We start from the raw sequence: 25,239 nt of genomic DNA, 5'->3' as shown, positions 1-25,239 counted from the left end.
ACACACTTGGAACGCCCATTTCCCTGCCAAAAATGTGCTGGTATTGACATTTCCTGAGAATTATTTTAGCACCTTGCGGTCTGCTTCCAGGTTGAACTGGCCGCTTTGAACGTCCTCTACTTGTAAGCTATTTTCTACAAAGTGGAACAACTGATTTGAGACTTAATTAAATCGTTTACCAGACTTTTCATTTTGAGGGCGATGGACAACCGTTTTGATATTGCAACGTGCCTCACCTTTGTTCAGCAATCTTCCAACCGTATGCGCCGATGTTATTACATCTTGGTGTAATTTCAGCTCTTTCAAGTGGAGCGAAATCTGTGGATGCAAAGGTTTTTACTCAAAAGAAATTGCATTTTGTATTCCATTTTGCTGCAATCTTTCAAAGGTGCTACGGTTGTAACGCTTAGCTATGCTAGTTGAATTTTGGATAATCTTTAAAGTTCATATTGAACAATCTATGTTGTTCAAAATCACTACTGCAGAACTACAGGCCGATCTCCAACCTCCCATTCATCAGCAAAGTTATTGAAAAAGTTGTGTGTAAACAGTTAAATAGCTTCCTAACGATAACCAACTGCTTTGACTCCTTCCAGTCTGGTTTCCGGTCTCACCACAGCACAGAAACTGCCCTCATAAAAGTGTTCAATGACATCCATATAAATACGGACTGTGGGAGAACCACAGTGCTGGTTCTGTTGGACCTCAGTGCAGCTTTTGACACTGTTGACCATGACATATTACTGAATCGACTGGCGAGTTGGGTCGGACTCTCCGGTCCAGTGCTTAACTGGTTTGAATCTTACATAAAGAACAAGGATTTCTTTGTTTCAATTGGAAACTTCTCATCAAAGAGGTCAAAGGTCAGATGTGGGGTACCCCAAGGTTCAATCCTAGGACCCCTCTTATTCAATATCTATATGCGCCCACTAACTAGCTTTAGCACTGGTGGCAGACTCTGTTGTAGCGTAGTGGAGAGCAACGGGGACCGTTCTGATTGGTTGTTTCTGACGTATTTGAGAGCTGCTCGAATTTTTGTTCCACAAAATAAAAGGTTGTGACAAGAAGTGGCTGAGTGAGCAAATAAAACATCCTAAGTGTCTTTCTCGAGTGCAAGGACACATTTGCTGCTTTATATTTTGAATTTTGCATGCGAGAACTCTGTGCCAGAAGCACCCAAACTCTTGCGCCATCAGACGGCCGTCATCTAAACAGTGAGTCGAAAAGAGTCGCTCAACACCGGGACTCGCTTCTTCTCTCCCCCCATCTTGCAATTTAAAAGACAAAAATTTGTGTTAAAAGAACTCCAACCCATGAAGCGGGGAAAAAAAAAAAAAAAAAAAAAAATCCCAGCTTTTTCCCTCCGCCCGAGGCTCTGGTTTCACCTTTACAGGCAGCGAGCCTGTGGGTGGGACGGTGTGAGTCAGAGATGTGGGAGACTCGGTGAAAGCGGTTTATTGCAGCTCAACAGATAATGCTGCCTCTAAATGTCACCCGGCGCTTTGTTGCGATGAGAAAAGAGGCTGCATCCATTACGTGAGTCAGGAGCGCGGCGGATAGGTCAGCTGGCGGGAGGAGGACGGACACCAAAGTCCTAAATCTGGACTCCTTGTCGCTTGGTTTTGTCCGCATGGTTTGGACATTATTTGAGCAGTTTAATATTTAATCATATACACAAACTGCTCTGCTCTCGTCTTGGCTCCCCAACAGGCCGAATGTATTTTTACTCCTCTCTGCTGTGGAAGAAGCCGTTTTTTCTTCTTTCTTTTTTTTGGTACTCTTAAACAAATCTTGTAAAATCTGATAAATGGCAGATGCATTTTTTATTTTATTTTTTTCCTTTTCCAGCTGCATTACGGGGCCAAGACGAAGACGCACAAGTCAAAACTGACATGCTCTGCTTTGTTTCTCCCCCGTCCGCACTTACTCACTGCGAACAGATCGTATTTTAGTTTCACTCTCAGCCGTTTGACAGGAGTTTCTCGTCCTCTCCCGAATGCCAAGGCTGGAATCCTCCTTAAAACTCTGGCTTGTTCTGGGCGTACTGATCTGGCAACTGATCCCGTCTGAAATTTTCCTTCATTTTTCTTTTTCGAAACGTGTCTATAATCGAAGAACTAACTCTGGCCAAAAGGAGTCGGAAATAGGCAGAAATTTGTGTTGGTACTGTAAGGAGCCGTAGCCTTTTATCTGCCCTCCCCCCCCTCAGCCCCCATGCTTCGCTATCGGTCGATTTAATCTGGCAGATGCCGCACCTCTTGTATCTTCTCTTTATTTCAGAAAGAATCTTATCTGTGTTTCAGCTCTTTAAAGTCATTGCACGCAGATTTCTTCCCAGCAAAAACACAAACAGAACGGTGCCGTGCCACCAGCGCCTGGAAGGGTCTCGCTTTTAATACGCGTCGAAGAAAAAAAAAAAAAAAGTGATTTTATTTATTTTTGAAATCTTTTCCAGACATGATGAACAGTTTGGCTTCAAATGATGGCTGATCCATTTGCCGTTAAACAGTCATTTCTCTGTAAACCTGAGGACAGTTCGGCTGTCGCGTTTACAGTGTTGCTGAGGAATTTGGGCCGACGACTCTCTGCTCTGTTTTTGTTTAGTTTTTTTTTTTTTACTTAAATTGTTTTAATTCCACCACACTGAAGGGTTTGGGAGCGTAGCACAACTTCTGAATTGGATTTATGTCTAGACTTTGACTAGACCACTCTGAAATCTTCCAACTTTCAGTGCTAGCATTTCTTAATTGAGGAAGCGTTAAATCCAGGGACACCGAAATATTTCTGTTATGAATTATAGAGGCAACACAATGTGCCTCTGTGTTGTATATATAAATAGCAATTAACTTTTTAATTTTTTTTTTTTACTGAAACCCTGTAAACAAGAATCATTGTAATATAATACGATGCAGTCATGGCTATCTGAATATATCTTTCCAGTTTGTTGATTAATTATGAATTATTTCTAAATTTATTCACTAGGCTCTGTACAAAAGTCTCAGTATGATTCCATGTAGACATGAGAATGTTTTTGTCTTTTTTATTTAATGAATTAAGAATTTTCTATTAATTTATCAGCTTAGCTTTGGTCCATTTGGAACATAATTACAGTTAAATATTTATTTTATAATTATTGAATCTGATAAAACAGAACAAAAAGAATGCTGAGAATATTTGTGGTAATTTTTTGATGAATTATAGATTTTTCTTTTTTTTTTTTTTTTTTTTACTTTTGACACTTTAACCTCTTTGGTCCATGGTATAAAGTGGCACTTTTTGTCTTTTTTTTTTTTGTGTGTGTGTGTGTCTACATTGTTAAAAGTGTTGGTTAACACTTGTACTGAAAAGCTAATGTAATGCCATTATTGCTTAAAACGGAAGCCATTTTTCATAAACAAAGTCTAATCTAGGTACATGTAAATATTGTAGTTCTGATGTCGATACAGTCATTGGAGTATATTTAGTCGTTTTTGTGATAAACTATTGATCTAAAAATAGTTTTCAGTTTGGTTCTGCATTAGAAAAACAGCTCAAATTACATTTTACAGAGTTTTTGACGTCTGGGCTCTGTTACTTGTTTGAATAATTGGATCTTTCACATGGTTGATCACAATTAACTCAAGATTTAAGTGAGAGGTAATGTCGTCATGAAGGGTCAAGTTGGTCTTAATAGTTTTTTTTATTGTAATACATAAAATCATTTTTTAAACAACTGCTTTTTTTCCATTTCTCCAGGTCAGTTTTCAGTGTGACAAAAAAGCAAAGTGAGAACTTGGTGTCATAAAGACTGCGTACTCTGAGATCACTTCAGACAAAGAAGGAAAGATGCTGCTTTATTTGGCCAGCTGGATCACGAAAAGTTGGTGTGTTTCTGATCGGCTCGGACAGAAATGTGAAAAACTCGCGTTTATAGTTGCCATAATTTTTGCTGCTGGCGGGAACAGTTTGACAAATGTAAAATAACAAAAAGGTCCCCTAGCAAAAGAAACGATCTGTCCTGGTGTTTGCCCAGCCTTCTTACCACATCCTGGCTTTTTGCTGCATCATAAAACAACTGTTGCAGTTTCCAGATAGGAACAAACGGTGACGTTGGCCTTCAGTCTGATTTCGGCTCCCTCCTTCAGAATCAGCGGGTTCTTCTTGAACGCCTCTGGGTTCCTCAGCAGGCCGTCGGCCAGAGATCCAGGTTCTGTTACTAGACAAAAACAAGATTCTGTCAATAGTGGGACATCGCAGTGAGATGTACAACCTCTGCTTTAACAATGCCGCCGTGCGTCAACTCAGGCTTCGCTTCTTGTCTGCAGTCTGTTTCCCACGTCTGAAACCTTAAGGTCACAAATTCAAAAGCTGTGCTGCTGAAATGTCTCAAAAGCTCTCGAGAAATACCTTTGCAAAAGTGTTTCCCACCGTTTAAGCCGTATTTTTTTATTTTTTTATTTTTTTACATAGACACAACCTTCAGTTAGGAGTTAAAAAAATCTTTGGCTCACATTTAAATTTTCAGCTCCACTGTCCACCCTATGCAACTTGATCTGACAAAAACTTACAAGCCAGGCAAGAACCAGAGACTGATTTAATCTGAGATTGGTAAGAGTAGCAGCCGAGAAGCCGGCGGTAACTGAGGAAGAGGAGGAATCTGTTGGTGTCAGGACTATTTGTTGACCCAAATCTGGTCTTTATGGACCGACGGCAAACAGAACATGCAAAGAAAAGCTGCGTGGGATTGAAATGGACACTTCCAGATCACAATTTAAGCCATCATATAATAAGTGGAACAAGGTGGTGGGAGCAGAGCAGAGAAGAGCTGATGGGAGGATTTCCTTCCATCTGACTTGTTAGACGAAAAGGTAAAACATCTTTTCTCTTCCGGTCCTCGGTGTGTACGACATGCACTTCTGCTCTCTGTATGTAAAACATTAAAGGGGACACATTCTGCAAAATTCACATTTTACACAATTTTGTACTTTCATTTGAGTTTCCATACTTCTAAAACAAAACAGTCAAGCACTTAAAAAAAATAAATTAAAAAGAAAATAATTTAAATGTAAATAATTATTGCTGTACAATGGCTGCTGGAAAAGACAAGTGTTTTTTTTCTTCTTTTTTGTCAACTTACTATTTAGAAACCACTTGCTGAACTTCTTGTTGGCTGTGCAGGAGGCTCCGCGTCTGCTTTTCGAAGATGTACGGTTGCAGAACCGCGCAGCCATTTTCATGTGCGAGTGTAAAAATTGAGTTAGGGGGCGTGGCTACAAAGTGGATTTAAAGTGACAAGAGACTCTAAAACAGCGTGTTCTGGAAGAAGCTCAAAGCAGGCGGAACTGAGTGGACTGAAACCTCGTCATTGAAGAATGATTCTGCGAAAAACATTTGTAAAATGAGCATATTTTGTGTAGCCCATAGACCCATTATGACTGAACGGCGCTTCTAACGAATCAGCTCCTAACTTTCATAATGCTGAACCGCAACGTAACAGTTTTCGCACAAATTCATGACCTGACACATCTAATACATCAAAATTGGCCCAAACTGCAGACAGACAGACAGAAATCAGCAGCGATGGCCCGAAGGGAGCAGATCGTCTTCAGGAACCGCGTGCTGCGTAACTCAGAGCGCAGACCAGAGCACGTCTGCAGGCTCACCGGGAATCGCTTGTGTATAAATTCCTCGTCGTGCGCCAACTCATTCGTGACATCTGTGGTTTGGCATCATTTCGATCTAAACCGTCTGATATCTCTTTTACATGTTCAGAGAAAATCCGTCTCCCGGCAACAATTTCAGATGTTTTTCCAAAACATTGCGTCTCGTGTTTGTTTGGATCTCGGGCACCGAAGCAGGAGGAACCGTCTGACAGCCAGAGCAGAGGCAGAACCTTCACATGCGCTCCTATAGCACATTGTTTCTTTATTCTTCTTTTCTTTTTCTTTTTTTTGCAAGTGTCTTCAGATTATCTGATAAGATAAGAATGTTACCCTTTTCTTTTTTTTCTTTTTCTGCCTTTCATCTCTTTGACATCTTATTTTCCATCACCTTCTTCCCTCAGTACCTGCCCCTTTTATAAGATCTCCTGTCAGACCCAACCAGCGCTGCCGCATGCAAATTCATGCAGAGGTTGTCAAATGCAACATTTTCCCACGGGAAAAAAAAAAAAAAAAAATCAAAAAAATTCTTGTTGCTTTAATTGCGCATTATGAAACAAGGACTTCAGATTGTTTCAACATTGCTTCCAAGCAAGATGTGACGGGTTAATGTCTGAAACCTTGAAGGAAAAAACAAAACAAAACAAAACAACTCTTTGGAGGAATGCTGATGTGCCGCTGCCATCGTTTGCATCTGCCTGTCAAGGTTTTTCCCTCTTCCAGAAATCCCTTAGATGTGAAATATCTGGTGACTGCTTGGAGGGTTGAAACTTTTCGTTCTGGCAGAGGGAACGCTGTCCTCCTGTCAATAGATCAGGAGTACAGACCTAGAGAGACGGGAGAGTAAAGACTCCTAACAATCAGTTTGGCTCATCAAAGTTGAACCTGTCCTCATCAAACCAAAAGATAAATTGGTCTTCAGGTTGATCCCCCTTACTTTCCTTTAAATCCCTTTTTTTGTAGTGGCCAAAACAAAGCAAAGCAGCAGCTGACAAGTGTTCAAGGAGTGTGGGACAAGTCAAGGCAGTAGTCCGTGGAGACGCCGGAAAGCAGAGCGTCGCTGTGCTAACCTTGTTGCTTTCTCTGTGGAAAACAGTGGCTGATCGGAGAGAGAGACAACCACTGCGGGTCCGTCTGCTTGCGGACGCTCGGGAAGCCGGTGTGCGGCTCGGACGGGCGGACCTACGAGACAAACTGTGAGCTGCAGAGGGCCCGATGCAGGGACAAAACGCTGACGATGGCGCATCGGGGAAGGTGTCGAGGTGAGGACGGCAAAAATAATGATAAATTAAAAAAAAAATTTTAAAAAGCCGCGCCGGCTGGGCTGCATCGACACAAGAACACCTTTCTGTTCCAGGGTTTTGTGTTTTAGGACATTATAAAAGTCTTTTACGAGATTGAAATCTGAGCGCGAGTCTACGAGGACGCCGCATTCAATGCTGTCATTAAGCAGAGGTAAAAACCAAAAGGGAAAAACAAAGTAAACACCATCAGTCAATAGCCTGCAGATCCAACATTAACCAAATCAACTGGAGGAAATTTTACTCTGTTTGACTTCATTAGTCTGTCACGTCACTGATGAGGGATTTTCTTCCAGACTTTACCGCAGCTGTTGCTTTGGATCATTGAGGTTTTGCACAGCTAAATGCACTGCAAGTTTTATCGCGATATTTTGCTGTAATATTGTGGTTACGATAAGAACTATTTAATATTTCTCTTTTAGGCAACTGTACGACTGTGTGTCACACTGATAATAGACACACAAAAAACACTGAAAAACATTCCCATTTGTAAAACGCTTCTTCAGGACACCGGTCATGTAAGGAAGTCTGATTTGCCTTTTCAAATGTATTCATATTTATTTATGTTTTTATTGAACAGACAGTGGAGAAAATCGTAAAAGTATCAATCCCGACAATAAGCAGAGTTAAAGTTTTTAAACAGCACTGATTGGAAATTATTGTGACAGTAATGGATCACATTTTTTATCTCGATAAGAAATTTTATCATGATAAGTGATGAACGATACGATAAATGCTCACCCCGATGCACAGCCATCTTGAAGTTATTCCAGTTTCTCCCCTTTTATTCTTGTTTTTGTTTAATGAATAAAAACAGTACGTGATCTGTTTTATGTTTTCGGACAATCGAGGTTAAACAAAAATAATTTTACAAACCAATAATGATCAAATCATTGTCATTACTTCTCTAATATGCCGCCGAACGCACATGGTGACCTTTAATTTATGTTTTTACTCTTTAATCAAGTGCTTCTGTTCCGTTTTTGGTTATTTAAACTCAGGCATCGAATGTTAATGTCGACTATGAATAAATCAAAGATAAAAGTTTAAAGGCATTTTTAGCTCGATTTTGGTGAGGATGTAACGATGGTTCCACAATGCAAACATGTTTATTGTAATGTGCAGTAATAATGATTTAATGCTAATGTGCTGTTTTTTTAATTATTGTGGTTTTCAAACATTTTGCATGCGAATGAAGCTCTCTTTAATGTTCTTTTGTCCATCTAGTTTAAACAAATTTATTTATTAATAGAGCATTCATTTGTCAAACGGTGTATCTATATATATCTTTCTAAAAAAAAAAAACCCCAAAAAAACAAATTTACCTTCAGTTGGTATATTCATGGTTTCTTTTTTGCTTCCGACACAAAACTGTCAGTCCATGTAAAGGACTCGTTTGTCTTTCAGTGAAGTTTACGCTGCCGGTGGCTCCAGCACCAACGGCCACATCTGACGGGAGAGAGCCAGAGCCCAAAGGTAAGAACTGAGGAGACACTTCAGTCTCTAGAAGCTGTGAAATTCACCCCGTGTAGGGAATTGGTTTATTTGGAGGAGTGTAAAGAAATGTTTTAATGAGTCAGAGGTCATAATACGGTTATAGTCAAAGCACCACAATCATGGTGGTGCTCAGCAGATGCACAGTTCCACCAGGTGTTTGCTAATTGCTGCTGGCTAGTCTGAAGGAGTGCGGGAGTCACAGAGGAGAGCTGTAACACAAAAAATGTAACACAATGAGTTAAAATCGAATAAAAACAGAAAGAATATTTCCCGAAAGTAGAATTGTTTGGTAAACAGATTTGGACCTAGATGTAACAAAAATCCTTCTTGCAGCTTTAATGTGATCTACATGCATTTACCTTTCTTGCATGTATGTTTGAGAAATCCTTTAATCTCCATGGCAACCATTCAGCTGTGCATAAAGCCCGGGTGAACTGAGCACCGTCTTCAAGATGCAGCTTCCATGCTTTCCCCTCACAGACCAGCTCTCCTCTGTGACTCCCGCACTCCTTCAGACTAGCCAGCAGCAATTAGCAAACACCTGGTGGAACTGCGCATCTGCTGAGCTCATTATAGGAGCTACTTTTCAGTGTAGCGCTGGTAAAAATGTTGCTAAAGGGTCAATACAGGAGTGAAGTAATCACTTCCTGGCAGAGTTTCAGAAAAAGCAGCAGTTTTTAAAGAGACAGAGGTCCAATTTCAAGGTGTTAAATAACAAAATCAAACTTCTTTTAGCTCATACTTGATATATGTAGCATTTTTATAACAACTGAAGGCAACAGTTACTGTATTGTGCTATAAAATGGAACTATGTGGCTGGAAAATGCATAATATCGGCCCTTTAACATGTCCAATCCATCATCTGGTGGTCTTCCCGCGTTGCTTTGCCATGGAAACGTGGATAAGGTGAAAAGAAAGAATGACACCTTGGGGGCCAAGTTGGATCGAATGCGGACCGCCTAATGAAAGTCACCTCTGTTTCCCCTTTTACAGCAGGGTTTTGTAATCAGCACACAACCAGCAATCCCTCATTAAAGATCACTTTGTCCTCTTATCGTCTTCAAAGTGACAAAGAGCGTCTGACCTTCAGGGTCATGTAGCTGCGACTATGGAAGCAAATGAGCGTCGCTTTCAACTCGCCCATTTCCATGTGTTGACCTTTCAGCTAAAACACTCGTGGACTGGCTGAACGTGACATAAACGCTAGCTTGAAACACTCTTCTTGGTCTCCTGTCTTCATTTTCCCTTTGACGATATAAACTGCGAATGTGGAAAGCAATAAAACGCATTTATTTTGAAGATCACAAAGTTGCAGCTTTGAGCCGTAAAACCTTAAGGGGAAAGTGGAAACTGGAGGGCCGGGGGGAGATGTTTTTAATTTCCCAGCTCTCTGTGGACGTGTACGTTTTTACAGACCACGATCACAGGCTGCCCTCGACTCTGGAGTCAAGGTGTGAACCTGGCATTTGCTCCCTCGTTTCAAAGCCTGTTGTTATGTCAGGAGAACTGCAGCCCGATTTCTGCAGCCCGATTCCTGCAGCCCGATTCCTGCCTCCTCTGTTTCAGATGGGTGAACTTGATGCATTGCAGCGATACATGGGTAGTTGCTTGATACGGATGAGTTTGTGGATACATGGATGGATGATATTGATGGACTCATTGGTGGATTTGAATATTACAGCCAGTACAGCCCTCCATATTTGGCTCCTCATTTGACTTTCTGCCCCTCCTTCTTGTAATGCTTGGATTTATTTCACAATAAAAGTCCTGAGGCGCATAAAGAAAAAGCTGGGAGAAGGTTAAATTGTCTTTGCATGTTTTTTTTTCTCTTTTTTTGGTTTTAAAACAGATAACAATAAAACAGACCGTCTTCAATGAGCAAGGGTGAGCCGTAGGGGTGGACGGTATGGACTTAAAGTTTTATCACAATAATTTGCGGTACTATTGTGATAACACTAAAATCTCCTTATCTAAGAAGGATTTTGTGCAAACAATGTAATGAAGATGTTTATTATGTAGCCAGTAGCACCTATGCCAACCAGTTCAAGGAAGCGTCAGAGAGTGGCAATGTTCACATAAGCCCAAATATAAAAAGATAACCACCAGATAATAATTTAATGTTTTTAGATGACTGGAGAAACTTTCTAACGTAACGTCACCAAATAAATGTATATAAAAAAATCCCAGTCCATTTTTCTACATTTTACGTTTGACATCACAGTCCTGTTTTAGTTCCGTCCTCATTTTCCAGACTGTCTTCTCTGGGATTACTTTTTATGAACTTTCACTCATCCGCTGAAGTGGAGGGTTAAGGCCACTCTGTTCTGCACCCTGCTGAGACTATACTTACAAGAACAGCTAAGCATGAAGTTCAACACCACAGGCGAACGCCGTAAAAGACAAAAAGAGAAAAAAACCCAAAAAAACACACATCTTGATGGAATTTTCAACCTTTAAATGTAAAACCTCCTCTTTTCTTCATTTTTTCCCACAATCTCAGAAATGTCTCTTCAGAGTAAAACTGCAGAGCGCTCGCCGCTCAGTACTTCGCCTCGTTATGTCACATTGTGGATCAATAAGTCTGTTCCATCCATCCATCCATCCATTATCTGAACACCCTTCTTCCCTAATGGGGTCAGGAGGGTTGCTGGTTCCTCTCCAGCTGCGTCCCGGGCGAGAGGCGGGTTCACCCTGGACAGGTCACCAGTCTGTCGCAGGGCAACACAAAGACATACAAGACAAACAACACACTCACACCTAGGGAGAATTTAGAGAGACCAATTAATCTGACAGTCATGTTTTTGGACTGTGGGAGGAAGCCGGAGAACCTGGAGAGAACCCACCATGCACAGGGAGAACATGCAAACTCCATGCAGAAAGATTCCCGGCCGGGAATCGAACCCAGGACCTTCTTGCTGCAAGGCAACAGCTCTACCAACTGCGCCACTGTGCAGCCCAAGTCTGTTCCAATTCCTTGAAATATTCTTCAATCGATTGGACATTTAACCCCCCAGCCTCTCCGTCTTTCAGTGTTTAAACCGCAGTGGGCAGCCTGCAGGTGCAACAGAGGTCTTATTGAGAAAAGAACAATCTTTTTTGTTTTGTTTTGTTTTCCACAGACGCAGGTCAGTCGAAGTGCCACGTCGAGAGGAACCAGGCCCTGGAACAGGCCCGGAGGCCTCAGGAGTCCACCTTCGTCCCGGAATGCAACGAGGACGGAACGTTCGCCCAGGTGTGTGCGTCACTCCTCACCTTCCTTTTTCTCTTCTATTAGCGTACTCAGATCAACGCAGCTGTGATAAAAGATATGCTTGCATCTGTATGTGTTCGTCAGGTCCAGTGTCACACTTTGACAGGTTACTGCTGGTGCGTCACCGCCGACGGCAAGCCAGTGAGTGGCTCCTCTGTGCACAACAGGAAGCCTGTGTGTTCAGGTACTTTGACTGGGCGGGGAGGTCTTCATCAGCCAGTGTGTGAAGGAAATGTACTCGGCTTTTGCCGACTCATCCTGGTGTCCTCAGTATCTCCTTCCTGTCAGCTGATTCTGTATCTCGTCTGATTTAATCATCAAGAAAAAAACCCCAGCAGATTATTTGGACACATAAAAGATTTGGCAGCTTTACAGTCGCTAATGTATTCGGGACATTTGGACACTATGGCATTTATGTACAGTACAGACCAAAAGTTTGGACACACTTTCTGATTGAATTCAATGAGAAGGTGTCCAAACTTTTGGTGTGTACTGTAGGTCAGCGGTCTCCAAAGTTGGTGTCCCGCATGTTTTAGGTGGTAGCACAAAAAAATGTACCACCGCTTTCTTGCGGTGGTAGTGATAATCTTGAGGTTGTGAGTCAAATACCCCAGACCAAAAGGCTCTGCACCAGCTCTGCCGCTCCGCCATGTTGCATTCGTGGGAATCTTAACTTTTACTCCTAGATGCTCTGGTTGGTCCTTAAATGTGGAAAATAAATAAAATAAAAATAAAACTCAAAAGTCTCGGGCATGCTACCCTGACCTTTTGAAGGGAAACACTGAAAATATAAACCAATCACTGCGATCCACATATACTCTGCAAAAACAGAGCCTTTCAACAACAACAAAGCCGTGACAGAACTCGGCTCTCCACAAATTGTGTTTTGTTTCCTTGTACAAAACCACCGACATACTCTACCCATTAGCGCTCCTCTAATTAGACGTCTCTTTAAAGCTGCAGAATTGTTAACTCATTGGTGTTAATGTCTGGCATTAGCAAAACAAACAATTGGAAATTGCATCGGCAGCTGTTCTTGCTCGACTTGACCGCAAAACGTTTTGGACGGTCAACTCTTTGATTGAATTTAGTTGCGATTTGTGGCAGGGTAGACATGCAGGAATTAGCACAGTAACTATGTTTCATCCTTTGTCCTCAGACGTTAATGTTTTGGCTTTGTTTTTTTTGGGGGGTTTTTGGTCAAAATTGACTCAAAGTGAAAAAAATCCTGTCTTTAAGTAAATCATACTCATCAACTTGTTCTCAGATTCGAATGGATCGGTTCCAAGAGTAAAGAACGAAGTCTTTGAACTTGACTCTGCCACATGTGTAATGACATGCTACGTGTTGTACAGCAGGTGCAAGGTCAACAAGAAGGCCAGTAACGGCCGGATCAGGCAGGGGCCTCTCTGGTGCTCTAAGTTCTTTCAGTGGGACTCTGTACGCTCATCCTGGATGGGAACGCTTTCTGATAATCGCCCTCGTTTTCCTCTGTGAGATAACACTCTGGGGCTTTTGCCAGGACTGGATTGCACAGTCACCGGAGCAAATGGTGCAAATTTTGTTTTGGATTGTCTGGTTAAACTTTTCACATGGAGTTGTTTGGAGTTGTTCACGCTCCCTGTTGGAACATAGAGCAGAGATTTAACCAAGATTCTCTTATGTAGGCTGAAAACAACTTATCGAAACTTAGGGATTTCCTAACCTGAGTCTAATTAACTTCTACTTTTGTGTTCAACTGACTAATTAAAAACTGATACAAGAATGATTTAATCAAAGTTGATAGTCACTAGAGGCGGACAGTTCGATCCAAAAATATTGATTAAAAAAAGTTGGTATCGGTATCAGATCAATACTTTAGTTTCAGATTCCCTCTTGAAGTTTTATTTTTGTAGTTTCTCAACTCTACCTCAAAACAGATTTGATTTTGAATGGCTCTCGAATGGCATTTTTGTTTTGCACTTTATTTAGAAAAAAATGCAGACTAATTTGTTTTGGTTACTGTTTGTCAGGTTAATGTAAGGGGTGGGCGTGTATAGTATCATCCATCCATCCATTTTCTGAACACCCTTCGTCCCTAATGGGGTCAGGAGGGTTGCTGGTTTCTATCTCCAATTACGTTCCAGGCGAGAGGCGGATTACACCCTGGACAGGTCGCCAGTCTGTCGCAGGGCAACACAGAAAACAGACAGGACACACAACCATCCACACACACACTCACACCTAGGGAGAATTTAGAGAGACCAATTAACCTGACAGTCATGTTTTTGGACTGTGGGAGGAAGCTGGAGAACCCGGAGAGAACCCACCATGCACAGGGAGAACATGCAAACTCCATGCAGAAAGACCCCGGGCCGGGAATCGAACCCAGGACCTTCCAACTGCGCCACTGTGCTGCCCGTGACATTATTCCTTTGCCCAATTATCACTGCTGACAAACACCGTCCCAGAAAACTATTCATATTTTCTTTGTGTTTCGTTTGCATTACACAAAGTGGAGTCAAATGAAAGTGATACAAATAAAAACAAAAAGTCTTTAGTCATAAAATTCTGAAACATCTGGCATCCATCAGCCCTGTCTAACTTGATACTCCTAAAAAGTCCAGTGCAACTAATTGACTTCATAAGGTGCCAAATTAAATAAAAAACAAGTCCTTCTGTGCATAATATGATCCCAGGATGCATACAAGACCTTTTTGTAACTGCTAGAGAACAAAACTCATCTTGAAGACCAAGAAACACAGCAGATTGTTCAGGCATCAAGTTGTGGAGAAGTTTAAAACAGAGTTACAAAACGATATCCAGAGTTTTTAACATTTTATTCGGCATATCATGCTGTGAAATAAATAATTTCTTATTTCAACAAGAACAAGGAAATGCTTTAAGAAATCCTGTTTGTTTACCAAAATGTTTACCATCTTACAATGTCAATGGCCCTCAAGTTGCGACCCATCCAGGGTCCAGACCTGCATCCAACTGATAACAAGCTTTAAGACTTGGAGCTTAACATTTATTTCCATTCCCATTCAAGAGAACGGAAGTCTTTAGGTTTGTAAAACCTTCGCAAAAATACTTCCAGCTGCAGCTGCTGACAATGGTGGTTCTTCCAAGCACTGACTCAGGAGAGCTGAATACAAAAACACAAAGATACCGTGAAAAGTGGATTTCTCCCAGGTACTGTGTCCAAATCTACAAGCCGTTGTTGACATAAATGGTTTCATTTGTTTTGGTAAAAGTGGTTGAAATCATTGGGGGGAAAAATGTCCAAATTCCCAAATTTCTCTGTTCTTCAACTGGACAAATGATTTCTGAGTAACTCAGTCATCATCACCTGCCCCCTTTCTGCCCGGCATGACGTCCGATATCTTCATGGTTTCTTGCAAAGGTATGTATGATGATGGAAGCAGAATCTGGGCGTAAGCAAACCTGATCCTGCTCAGCTGCTGCATCCAAAACACGATGCCCTCGTTTTGTTTTTGTTTTTCCCTTCTCAACATAACTAGACATGCTGGACTCCAACATGACTCGATCACCCGAGTAAATCATCTCACATACGTTTGCAGGAAACTTCAGTGAAAATATGGGAACTGATGCCGGAAGGAGTGGATTCTCAGTTAGTAAGTTTTTCTTCCAGTTGCTTTCACTCAAAATTCTCCCCTTTGACCTTCTGTTGTGATTGGTTGGACCATTTGACTCATTTTCTCCGAGAGCATCCATGCATGAAACTGACTACCTGCATGCGCCGGACAATACAGTGAAATTAAAATACACTTTTGCCAGTAGTTTTCCAGAAAGTTGGTCTCTGTTGGTAAGAGGCTGATGAAACGGGTGCAATGTTTAGGATACAATCAAGTGCTAACACAGGGTTTCCTCTGCAGCAAGATGTTGAACACTAGCTGCGTTTCCACCGACTGTCATCGCGCAATCTGAGATTTCGAAAGTTATTTTGCTTCATGGCAAAATAAAAAAAAAACAAACAAACAAAAAATTGTTTCAGTGCTAAAAAGTAAAATTGGTTTACTTTGCAAAACTGCACTGGAAACACTTTTTTTCGCAACACGGTCGACAACCGGATGTTGCCGAAGAAGACGACAGGAAGTAGTTGGAGGATGACTTATCGAGTCGAACAAACGTATTCACATGTGACTTTAATTGCGATTCTCATTGAATGGAAACGCCGCAGTCGCTGAAGTTGCGTTAGTGGAATATCGACAAAGTTTTGCGCCCGTTTGTGACGGAAGCGCAGCTGGTGTCGCGTTTCTTCATCCTGCGTCGACCGACGAGCCAGGAGATAATCAGAAGGAAAACGAAACCCAATTGAAATATTTGAAAGTGAAGGTCCTCAGAAGATCTGTCTGTTTCCACTGTCTAAAGTGTTGCTCACTCTCTGTTGTGTCTCCACCCCCCTCCTTCCAAATGTCGCAGGGTCAGTAACCGACCGACCTCCTGGGCCCCCGAACGCGGGTAGAAAAGGTGAGCTGAGATCTGTTGCATGTCCTCTGTTTGTTGGTTTCTAAGCGTGTTGGGATACAGCAGCTCAAAAGGCCTTTTGACCCAGTTTTGCTCTGCCCAACATGCACAAAGTCCGTATTTGCTCAAGTAAAAAGTGCCGCAACAGAAAACCGTGAATCTTCACAGCTAGAATTAGTGAAAGCATGCAAAAAAAAATAAATAAATAAATTGTATGAAATTTTGTGCAAAAGAAGAAAAGATTTTACACAGTTGAAAGGTATTTTGAAGAATCAACTATTAGTAATTATTCAGGAATGCTTCTGAGCAGAGGTTTTGCTTTTCTTTTTAGGGTTCAAGTGTAAATGATTTTTTTAAAAATCACAAAGAAATATATTTTAATTTGTCTAGTGTTTTGAAGTTCCTCTTGAAAGTCCTGTTGTCAATCTAGTGTTTCTTTTGTATGTTATTAGAAAGTAACTTTTATTTACATCGAAAATAAATAGACCTATTTTTATAAATTTAACTTCTTTCTAAACAGGAAGACACTGTTCAGAGCCACTGTTAAGAGTTATATATTAAAGCATATACTATTTTAATTGTTTAAAATGTTATTTAATCAATATAAACCCATTTCTTTTAGTGTGCTGAAACCTTCCCAGTTCAAAAACTTCTCAAAAACTGGAGGGAAGAACCAACAAATAGAAGATTTTCAGTATTTACTTTAGCAGTTTTTGAATTATTTGAATGTGTTGACACTTGATCTCACTGTAAAAGGATTCCGCTGTAATGTTGAAACCTTTTCTGTTGTATGCTTTTGACATAATTATTTCCCAAGGAATGTTCCAGATGCTGCGAAACCGCACACAGGGTGAGTATACCAGGCAGATTAATTCACAGTTAAATATGATTCAGCCTGGACAGGGACTCTGCCAGCATGTCTAAATATTGATTTTATCCCACAGATTACATTGCTATGTTTCTCTAAGATCAATGGTAAAGCGCCAATGAGAAATTTGCATGAAATTATCAAGGGTATGAATGTTACATTCAATAAGGGGGCTGTGAGGACGCAACTAAACTCTTCGTTTCTCATTGTGATGGAAAAACAACCAGTGAGGTGCAAGCCTCCCATAAACTGGACGATGGTAAAACCCTCAAGATTAGCCGGTTAGCTGCAGCTGTGCTAATGGCAGAGAAACAACCTAAAGTTCCAGTGGGGCTGGACAATAAATCAATAACAATGTCAATAGTTAATACATCTGATGGAATATTCAATGTTTAATATAAAGGATATTCACTGAACTCTGGTCCAGAACCACACAGCATTCTGGGAGATGTAGGTAGAGGAAAGACTTTAGCTGCTCAATGAGGTAAGCAAGGTTGGTGGCATCAACTAACTCACTCACTCTTTGGTTACCTAGCAACAACCTTGAGTAACTTAGCCACCATGCCTCATAACCGCTTAAAAATAAATGGTATGGAGTAAATATTGAGGATAAAAGAGAAATTAGATGTTTAAAACAAAAAACGAATAAATTATCGATATCGACTTACATGGAACGGTTATATCATGATACGTTTCTCAGACACACCATACCGCCCTACGTTCCAGGGAAACGGTTTATCCAACGTCATCGGTGGCCATGCTAACTGGCATTTGCATTCATAGCAGCCTCTGCTGTTCAGGAGAGCAAGGCATGGGGAAGGGTGTGAGCAGCGTGTACACGTGCATTGATTGACAGCGCTACGAATATATCTATCTCTATATATATACATATATATATATATATATATATATATATATATATATATATATATATATATATATATATACATATATGCACACACATCTTTCTTTTTCTTTTTTAAGTTGCCGACTGTAGCTTTAAGGTGCTGGAATAACTCAAACCTCAGGCCTGGAGAAAAGTTGTGGATTATATTCTAAAGCTAATCTGTCCCAGAAAACCAATCAGTTTTAATCCAGTGAGCGTGAAATCCCGCAACTATTTGCAGCTGTAAAGTTGTTCAGATGGAATCATTCAACCCCTGAAAATTTCAGATCCCTGAATTATAGTTTAGAAACAAGAAATATTCATGGCTCTGTGGCGAATATTTCTGTGGCGACCACAGTTTAGAGCTGCGGTCGCCACGATCTCCCGGGGATCGGAGTCTCCGGGAGAACGTGTAAATATTTTTTCCAAATTTGACAAATGTATTATTCATTTATTTATTTATTTATTTTTTGCAACAAAGAAAAGTTTGCTAATGTTGACGTTTGATGTGGACCGCTGTCTTTGTATCACAGTCATGGATAAGATAACGCCATAATATTTAGCCACGGCGCTGACTATACTTGGTGCTAGTCGGAGAGCTACATCATTATTTATAACATATACATTTGTATAAATGTCGCAAACATCAAAAGAAATGATCTGAAGTAAAAGAGAAGCTTTAACTTGGACACCGAAAAAGACTTTGGCCCAATAACCTGATGTTTAGCTCACCAAAGTTACTCTAAATAACCTCCTGTGCACAAAGACCACATTACTTCTGAAACTCGACGCAGCCTCAGTGCCTGCTTAGCTCTAGTGTTTCGAGTCAACCAACCATCAACCGATTCCCTCGCTGTGATGATGGAAGTCGTTTGAATTACCTGCGTCTGTTGAGTGGAGGTTTGAGGCCGCCTGCTGAACGCGCAGCCCGATCACATTGTGAGTGACTTATAGACGTGGGCTTCCACAGGCACCCGCGGGTGGGTGGTTGTCTTGTGATTTGTCTGTCTGTTTTTTTTCTCTCTCTCTCTCTCTGTCTGTCTCTCTTTCTTGGCCGGGCCATGTGCAAATCCCAACCATTCAACAGTTCTGGAGAGTAGATTGTATTAATCTCAATAATGGTAGTCTCCTTCCGTTTCTTTCTCACTCTCAACCCAGACGACGGCTCCAAGCCCACCCCCACCATGGAGACCCACATCCCCCCCGAGGGCGAAGGTAAGCTTCCCCTTACGGTCGCCTCCACAACTAAATGTGCAAACCGCAGACCCACGACGGCTCTCCGGGGTCAAACGCGGCTCGCATAATTGCTCCTTTGTGAGCTCAAGCTCATCGTATTCCAGAAAATTGCAGCAGCCGTACTTTGTCAAAAAGTTCATTTCCAAATCTGAGATCTATTCTCTTAAAAAACATTTTTAAAAAATAACACCAGCTACTGGAAATATCCAGATGTCAAAAACTGCATTTCATACTTATCGATTTCCTACTTACCAGATTGTCAACCAAACTGCATTTGGTTTTGTGGGCGAAAGCCAGACTGCTGAATAAGTTATAATAAATTAAATTCCTCTATTTGTGAATGCTACTGCCCTCTCCTCTGTCATGCTGTCACCGCAGAGATAACTGCTCCAACGCTCTGGATAAAACATCTGGGGTACATGGAGAATAAGCAGAACAGCTCCACTTCCAGAAGGCAAGGTGAGGCTAGAAAACATACTAATTCTGTTCAGATTAGATTATTTTTATAGTATTCATTGAAAATTATTGACTTAAAACAAGCTCTTACATCTTGGTGAAAAGTTACTTGTGATTTAGTTTTGTCTTATTTCAAGTGCACTCAGACATTTGCACTAGAAACCAAAACAAAACCCTTGTGTGTTTTTTGCATGGTTCCTGCCGTGTGTGATGTGTTAAGAGTGTTCCTGTCCGTTCCGATCTGAAATTGTGCACGTTCTACATGTTGGACTGTGGATGTGTGACGTTCCCTGAACGACAAACGACAGCACAGCCTGTTGAATGGGACGTGCAGCGAATCAAAAAGCGAGGTGGCGGAAAAACGAAGGGGGGAGTCTAAAATACACAGAAGACAAAACGCCTGCCTTAGCGCCCCAGAAAGTCCAATGGATAATGGAAACACTTTTGTTCTGTCTTTTCTCTGTTCAAACCTTCGCCATTGCTTCTTCCCAGTCGGCCATGTTTGTTTCCTGTGAACCCACATTTGTTCTCAGGAGGTTTAGTGATATTTCCCATCTGAAATCTGTATGTTAATGGCGAGTGAAATCGGTTTGTGTGCTCTGTTGCTCCTGCCGCGCGGCTCACTGTACGCTGTACAACCAAATCTGTCGGGTTTTGAAAATCAGCTGACAATTTTAAAATCTTGCCGGGTGAACCAGACGTTACTTTCTCACAACTTAACAGTTACTGTCCTGTAATGTCTATGAAACTTCATCCGTACTTACCAGATACTCACTGGGAACCTTCCCAGGTGCTTTCCAAAACTTGTTAGTTCTTCTGTGGAAGTCATTTCTAAATTGTGACAGATAAATCTCTAGGTTTTCTTGGACTCTTTTTGAGTCCGAGAAAGTTCTGGAAAGTACCAGGCAAGTTCAGGGGAAGAAACTTTTACGAGAAACGCCTGAAAAGTTTTAAGAAAGTTATGGAGAGTTGTGGAAAGTACCTGTAAAGTTAAATAAAAATGACATCGACTTTATGGAAATCCAAGGGCTGAATTAGTGATTTCTACTGACATCGTTTCTTTTAATCTGCTTCGAAATAGGCAAATCAAAGCAGACAAGCAACAACTAAAAGTAAAAATGTTACAAATTTAAAGGAACCCAATATCTGGAAAACATGCAGTTGTTCTATTTCAGTCAAATATTGCACTCAAAGTTGATATTCCTCACTCCTTTCTTTCCTTTCCATCATAATGTCCTGTTTAGCACCTCAGTCACAAAATGAAGTCAGATGTGATCGAGGAGTGATTTTGAGATGGACTCTGATGGCGACCGCCTTTCACTCTACTTCTGATCTACATGGTCCATTGTCGATCTGCTTGTTTACGTCCCTTCACTGACTACATATTTTGAATTCATGCTGCAGCTTTGCATCTACACACCCCACCCCACCAGAACAGTCTTATTCCCTTCCTGAACACAGTTTTTGAATTTCACCTCGCATTTCGTGCTTCACTGCAAACAGCAGAAGATCCCAGTGATTGGATCTTCTGTTTCTATAAGTGCTTTTGACGGATGGCTTCGCAGCAAAGGAAGCTGCGGTCTGGCGTGCATTGAAGACGTAGGGCTTTTCAGAGATATTTGCAGTGACAGCTCTTTGAAACCTCGGTGGAAACTCCGGCTTCCTGTTTCCAGTTAGCATCTGAAGACCTCAAAAGGACAAACGGACAAAGCCAGCTCGAGGGGGAGCTGTCATCACGTCTGAGATGCGAGCGAAGTGTGCGTCCGCATCTGTAATTCCACACGGTGCTTTGTTTCCGTGTCTCTTGAGTTGAAGAAGTGTGCAAAGAAGCAGGAGAAGCCAAGTACGTTCGGCCACCAGGGGGGAAACATGCGAAGCGCATGAACAATTTGTGAATTTTGAAAGCAGCGGATGGTTTAGTGATTCAGATATTGTGCTTTGTTGAACTAAACCCACTAGCTTCTTGTCGAGGTGGATATTCTTGAAATTCTTTTTTAAATCACAAACGCTTCTGTTCGTGGAATGGAAAGTAAGCTTGTTAGATGTTAGGATGTTTCTATGAATTACATTAGCAGCTATAGAACATTAAAGCTCCATGTTCAATCCTTGGTAATCCAGAACTTCCTTAGCTTAGCTTAGCTTAGCTTAACTAAAGTAGTGTCTGTAAAGATGCTGTAGTCAATGTTTCTTATATGAAGAGGTGATGCATAAAATCTGAAATTTCACTGACTTTTCTTTCTTTATTTAACACTTTGTATTAAATAAAGATTTAACTACAATTAATTTATCAATTGTAGTTAAATTGATAAATTAATTGAATTAATACTTTTTAAAAATTATATATATATAAAAAAAAAACATCTCTGCAATTGTTTTTTTCATTTTTGCGCCCCCATATGTCATTTTCAAAATTGGCAAATTGGTAAAATAACCACAACTTACAGTTTTCATGCTTTTAAATCCGTTTGTCAATTGTTTAAGTTCTTAGCCAACTCTTCAAATCTTGAGTTATATTTTTAGGTATTTCAGAAAAGGATTTGTAAACTTGAAGTCACTTGAACTGCACTATGTTTCCGTTTACCGTTAGCTAAATAAGCGCGTTAGCTAAATAAGCGCGTTAGCTAAATAAGCGCGTTAGCTAAATAAGCGCGTTAGCTAAATAAGCTTAGCTAACAGCTCGCTTGTTGCACTTTGCCGCTTCCTGTCCAGTGTTTGAGGCCAGAGCGGCTAAAAGCGAAGGCAGTCATCTGTAGCGATGTTTTCATTACGCAGGCTTTGCGTAACCAAGAAGAATCCTCCCCGTTTCAAAATCTTTACAGTTTCATCTCTCTTCTCCTCTTCCTGGAAAAACTTGAGTCCTAACCAGTCAGTCGAGAGCGGCGACGTCCGTGTCTCTGGATCACCCCGCCAGAGACGAGGAGCGGAGTAAATGTTTGCGAATTGTGTTTGCTTAGGCAAACCGACGCAAAGTCCATTTTTTCGCCCCCCAAACAGACTCTTGACGCGTTCAAAGTCTGGAAAGCGCTCCGTCATTTACAGAACCGCGCTCGCTAGCTATTCGGCACAAAAAGAGAAGAATGAGCGAGGGAGAAGAGGGAAGTAATGAACGACACGTTGAAAAGCTGCGAAAGGAGCTGACATTTTCCCCGACCGAACCCCTTCATCGTCTCGACGCATGCACCTCCTTCACACGGTTTCCCCAACTTTATTTCAGCTGCTGCTTAAACTGCAGCGGAGGCTTCCCTAGAAACAATATTGCAACAATTAGCCCACAGCTGAAAGCCACTGGAGCGGAAAGGAGATAGAGACTGGAGACGGGAACGATGGAGGGAGGAGAGCAGGTTTGGAGGGACGTGGAGGACAGAAGAGCGAAAAAGGAAGGAAGAGAAGACTGTATTTGTAAATATTCTCACTTGAATAATGATGGCCAGTCTGGGATGAATAAAACAGAGGTCATAAAATGTACTTTAGATGGTCATTTTCTGTCTATTATCAACCAAAAATATGGAGCAAATTGCCCCAGTCTCTCCTACTTGCTCTTCCTTTTTAGGATATTTACTTTCAGAGGGTTTGTGTTCTCTCTTCCAGTCCCTGCTGACAAAAGAATAACTAGAAATTGACAAAGAAAAAAGGAGAAAAAAATCATTGGAAATAAAGATTTTCATGACAGGCGGGGAGGATGGATATTTCCAATCCACACAAACCTGAGGGATTTCCAGCATGAACCGTTTCTCATTTGTAAAATATGTACAGAATCTTTTAATTTTTTTTTTTTTTTGCTCCAGGATGAACTCTGTATAATAAACGGTTGTAATTCATTATTGTGAGAATGGGGGGGTGTTTGACATAAAAGGCTCAACAGAACACATTCAGTTCTGTGCTGGTATCTAGTTTGGCAGCTGGGATTAGAACCGCTGCTGGACGGGATTCAAGCCGTTCCACTGCCACACTCTCTGCACAACGTCTCAGACAAGGAAAGGTGGTGGAAAAGCTTAGTATTTTCTGTCAGTAATTTCAGAAAGGGAAATATAGCACATTTCATTCTGATGATTGTGGCTTGTAGATGATGAAACCCCAAAATTCAGTGACTCCGGAAATCAGAATATAGCTAAGATGGTGTACTGGCGCCAAAAGAGGTGTAAAACGGCCAAAAAGGGAAAAATAAAAAAATTCTCTATAAATCGTTTTAGTTTGAAAATTGAAAAGTTAATTTTTAGATTGTCAGATATTTTCTGGGAACCACCCCCCCGAAACATTTCTGAGTTTAAAAGTCGAACATTTTTGACTTTTCTGAATTTTCTGAAAAGTCTGAAATTTTTTTACCTTGAAACTTTGACATTTTCATGTCTTTCCTAGAAAACTTATGAGATTAATCCAAAAAAAAAAATATTCTGATTTTTTTCTAGCAATTTTTTTTTTTACTTTTCAAACTCTGAAAATATTTGTGTTTTTGCAGAAATGTACCTTTTTTTTATTTCAATAAATGGCTCTAATTCTAATTTCAAAAGACACCAAATTTTGGGTTTTCAGTATTTTTAAGCCATTAACATACCAGGTCCACTGGCAGATTATTTTACTCTTAACATGTGAAAATCCTTCTAAGTGAAATAATCTAATCTGTCAGTGGAATTAGCACTTTTTAAAAACCAATATTAAGAAATTAGTGACTTATAACAAGCTTCTTTATTTTGCAAAAAAAAATTACCTAGAAGTTAGTTTGTACTTATTTCAAGGGTACTAAGATATTTGCACTAGAAACTAGACCAAAAATGTTTGGTAAGATTTCATGGTTTTGCATTTCATTGACCAACCTTGTTTCTGTTTTTCTGCTGCAACTCGTTTTCCAGAAAAGGTTCCCTCTTGTGACCAGGAGAGGCAGAACGCCCTGAATGAGGCCCAGCAGAGTTCTCGGGAGTCCATTATCATTCCGGACTGTGGGTCTGGAGGTCTTTACAAACCAGTCCAGTGCCATCAGCATACTGGTTACTGCTGGTGTGTTTTAGTGGATACGGGACGGCCCATCCCCGGAACGTCAACCTTGTAAGATCTTTCAGCAAAAAGACACAGAAGAGAACAGCTGGTTTGGTCTTTATTAGTTTACAGATCATGTCTGTTTTGTTTCCTCCCAACAATAACTGTATAATTTACTGGTAAGAATCACCTGCCTGGTGTTGCGAGAGTCAAATTATGCCGTGTTGGCTTCAAAGCTTAACCTAGGTAAAACAACTTTTAAGCTAAATGACTCCAACTAAACAAAAACGATTAGATGAACTGCTGAGTGAACCGTGACTCACAGGAAATGATTCCCCTACAACCTCAGATACAAACTATCAGCGAAACATTTTTTAGATTTCACAACTAGAAAAAGAATCATAAACGTGTTAGATGAGCCCTATGAGGCGGAAGCTAAGGGTTCAAAGTGCATGCGCGTTCTATGACGTGCTGAAATCACAGTGCCATCTAGTGGCCTGGAACAAAAACTACAGCTGACTCAAGGTGTCCTGGCGGTGCCGTCTAAACGCAAAACTTTTCCCCCGTTCAACACGGGACAATTCAGCCAGCTTCCAGGCAGCGGTCTTGTGTAAATAGCCTAATACGATACCATGCTGACGCTCTGCCTGCATTTTCATGAAAAA

At 41.0% G+C, this 25,239-nt stretch overlaps 1 protein-coding gene across 6 annotated transcripts in view; it reads left to right on the top strand.

Moving 5' to 3' along the window:
• The window catches only part of smoc1 (SPARC related modular calcium binding 1), a 63,901-nt gene that overhangs the window by 13,156 nt on the left and 25,506 nt on the right, over positions 1 to 25,239 (top strand). For 3 of the 6 annotated variants that reach the window (XM_044142882.1, XM_044142886.1, XM_044142885.1), the window contains exons 2-10: positions 6,736 to 6,901; positions 8,348 to 8,416; positions 11,557 to 11,669; positions 11,772 to 11,871; positions 15,251 to 15,304; positions 16,113 to 16,160; positions 19,037 to 19,126; positions 19,526 to 19,606; positions 24,451 to 24,643. In XM_044142882.1, coding sequence (XP_043998817.1) covers positions 6,736 to 6,901; positions 8,348 to 8,416; positions 11,557 to 11,669; positions 11,772 to 11,871; positions 15,251 to 15,304; positions 16,113 to 16,160; positions 19,037 to 19,126; positions 19,526 to 19,606; positions 24,451 to 24,643 — 914 coding nt within the window. Of the gene's footprint in view, positions 1 to 6,735; positions 6,902 to 8,347; positions 8,417 to 11,556; positions 11,670 to 11,771; positions 11,872 to 15,250; positions 15,305 to 16,112; positions 16,161 to 16,974; positions 17,008 to 19,036; positions 19,127 to 19,525; positions 19,607 to 24,450; positions 24,644 to 25,239 lie in introns of all 6 variants that reach the window. The other 3 variants (XM_044142884.1, XM_044142883.1, XM_044142887.1) reach the window with 2 other exon arrangements.

The sequence above is a fragment of the Gambusia affinis genome, linkage group LG16 (genome assembly GCF_019740435.1).
Source record: "Gambusia affinis linkage group LG16, SWU_Gaff_1.0, whole genome shotgun sequence".
In the NCBI taxonomy this organism is placed as follows: Eukaryota; Metazoa; Chordata; class Actinopteri; order Cyprinodontiformes; family Poeciliidae; genus Gambusia; species Gambusia affinis.
The sequence above is the reverse complement of the archived record's forward strand: the minus strand, read 5'-3'. Positions and strand labels throughout refer to the sequence as shown.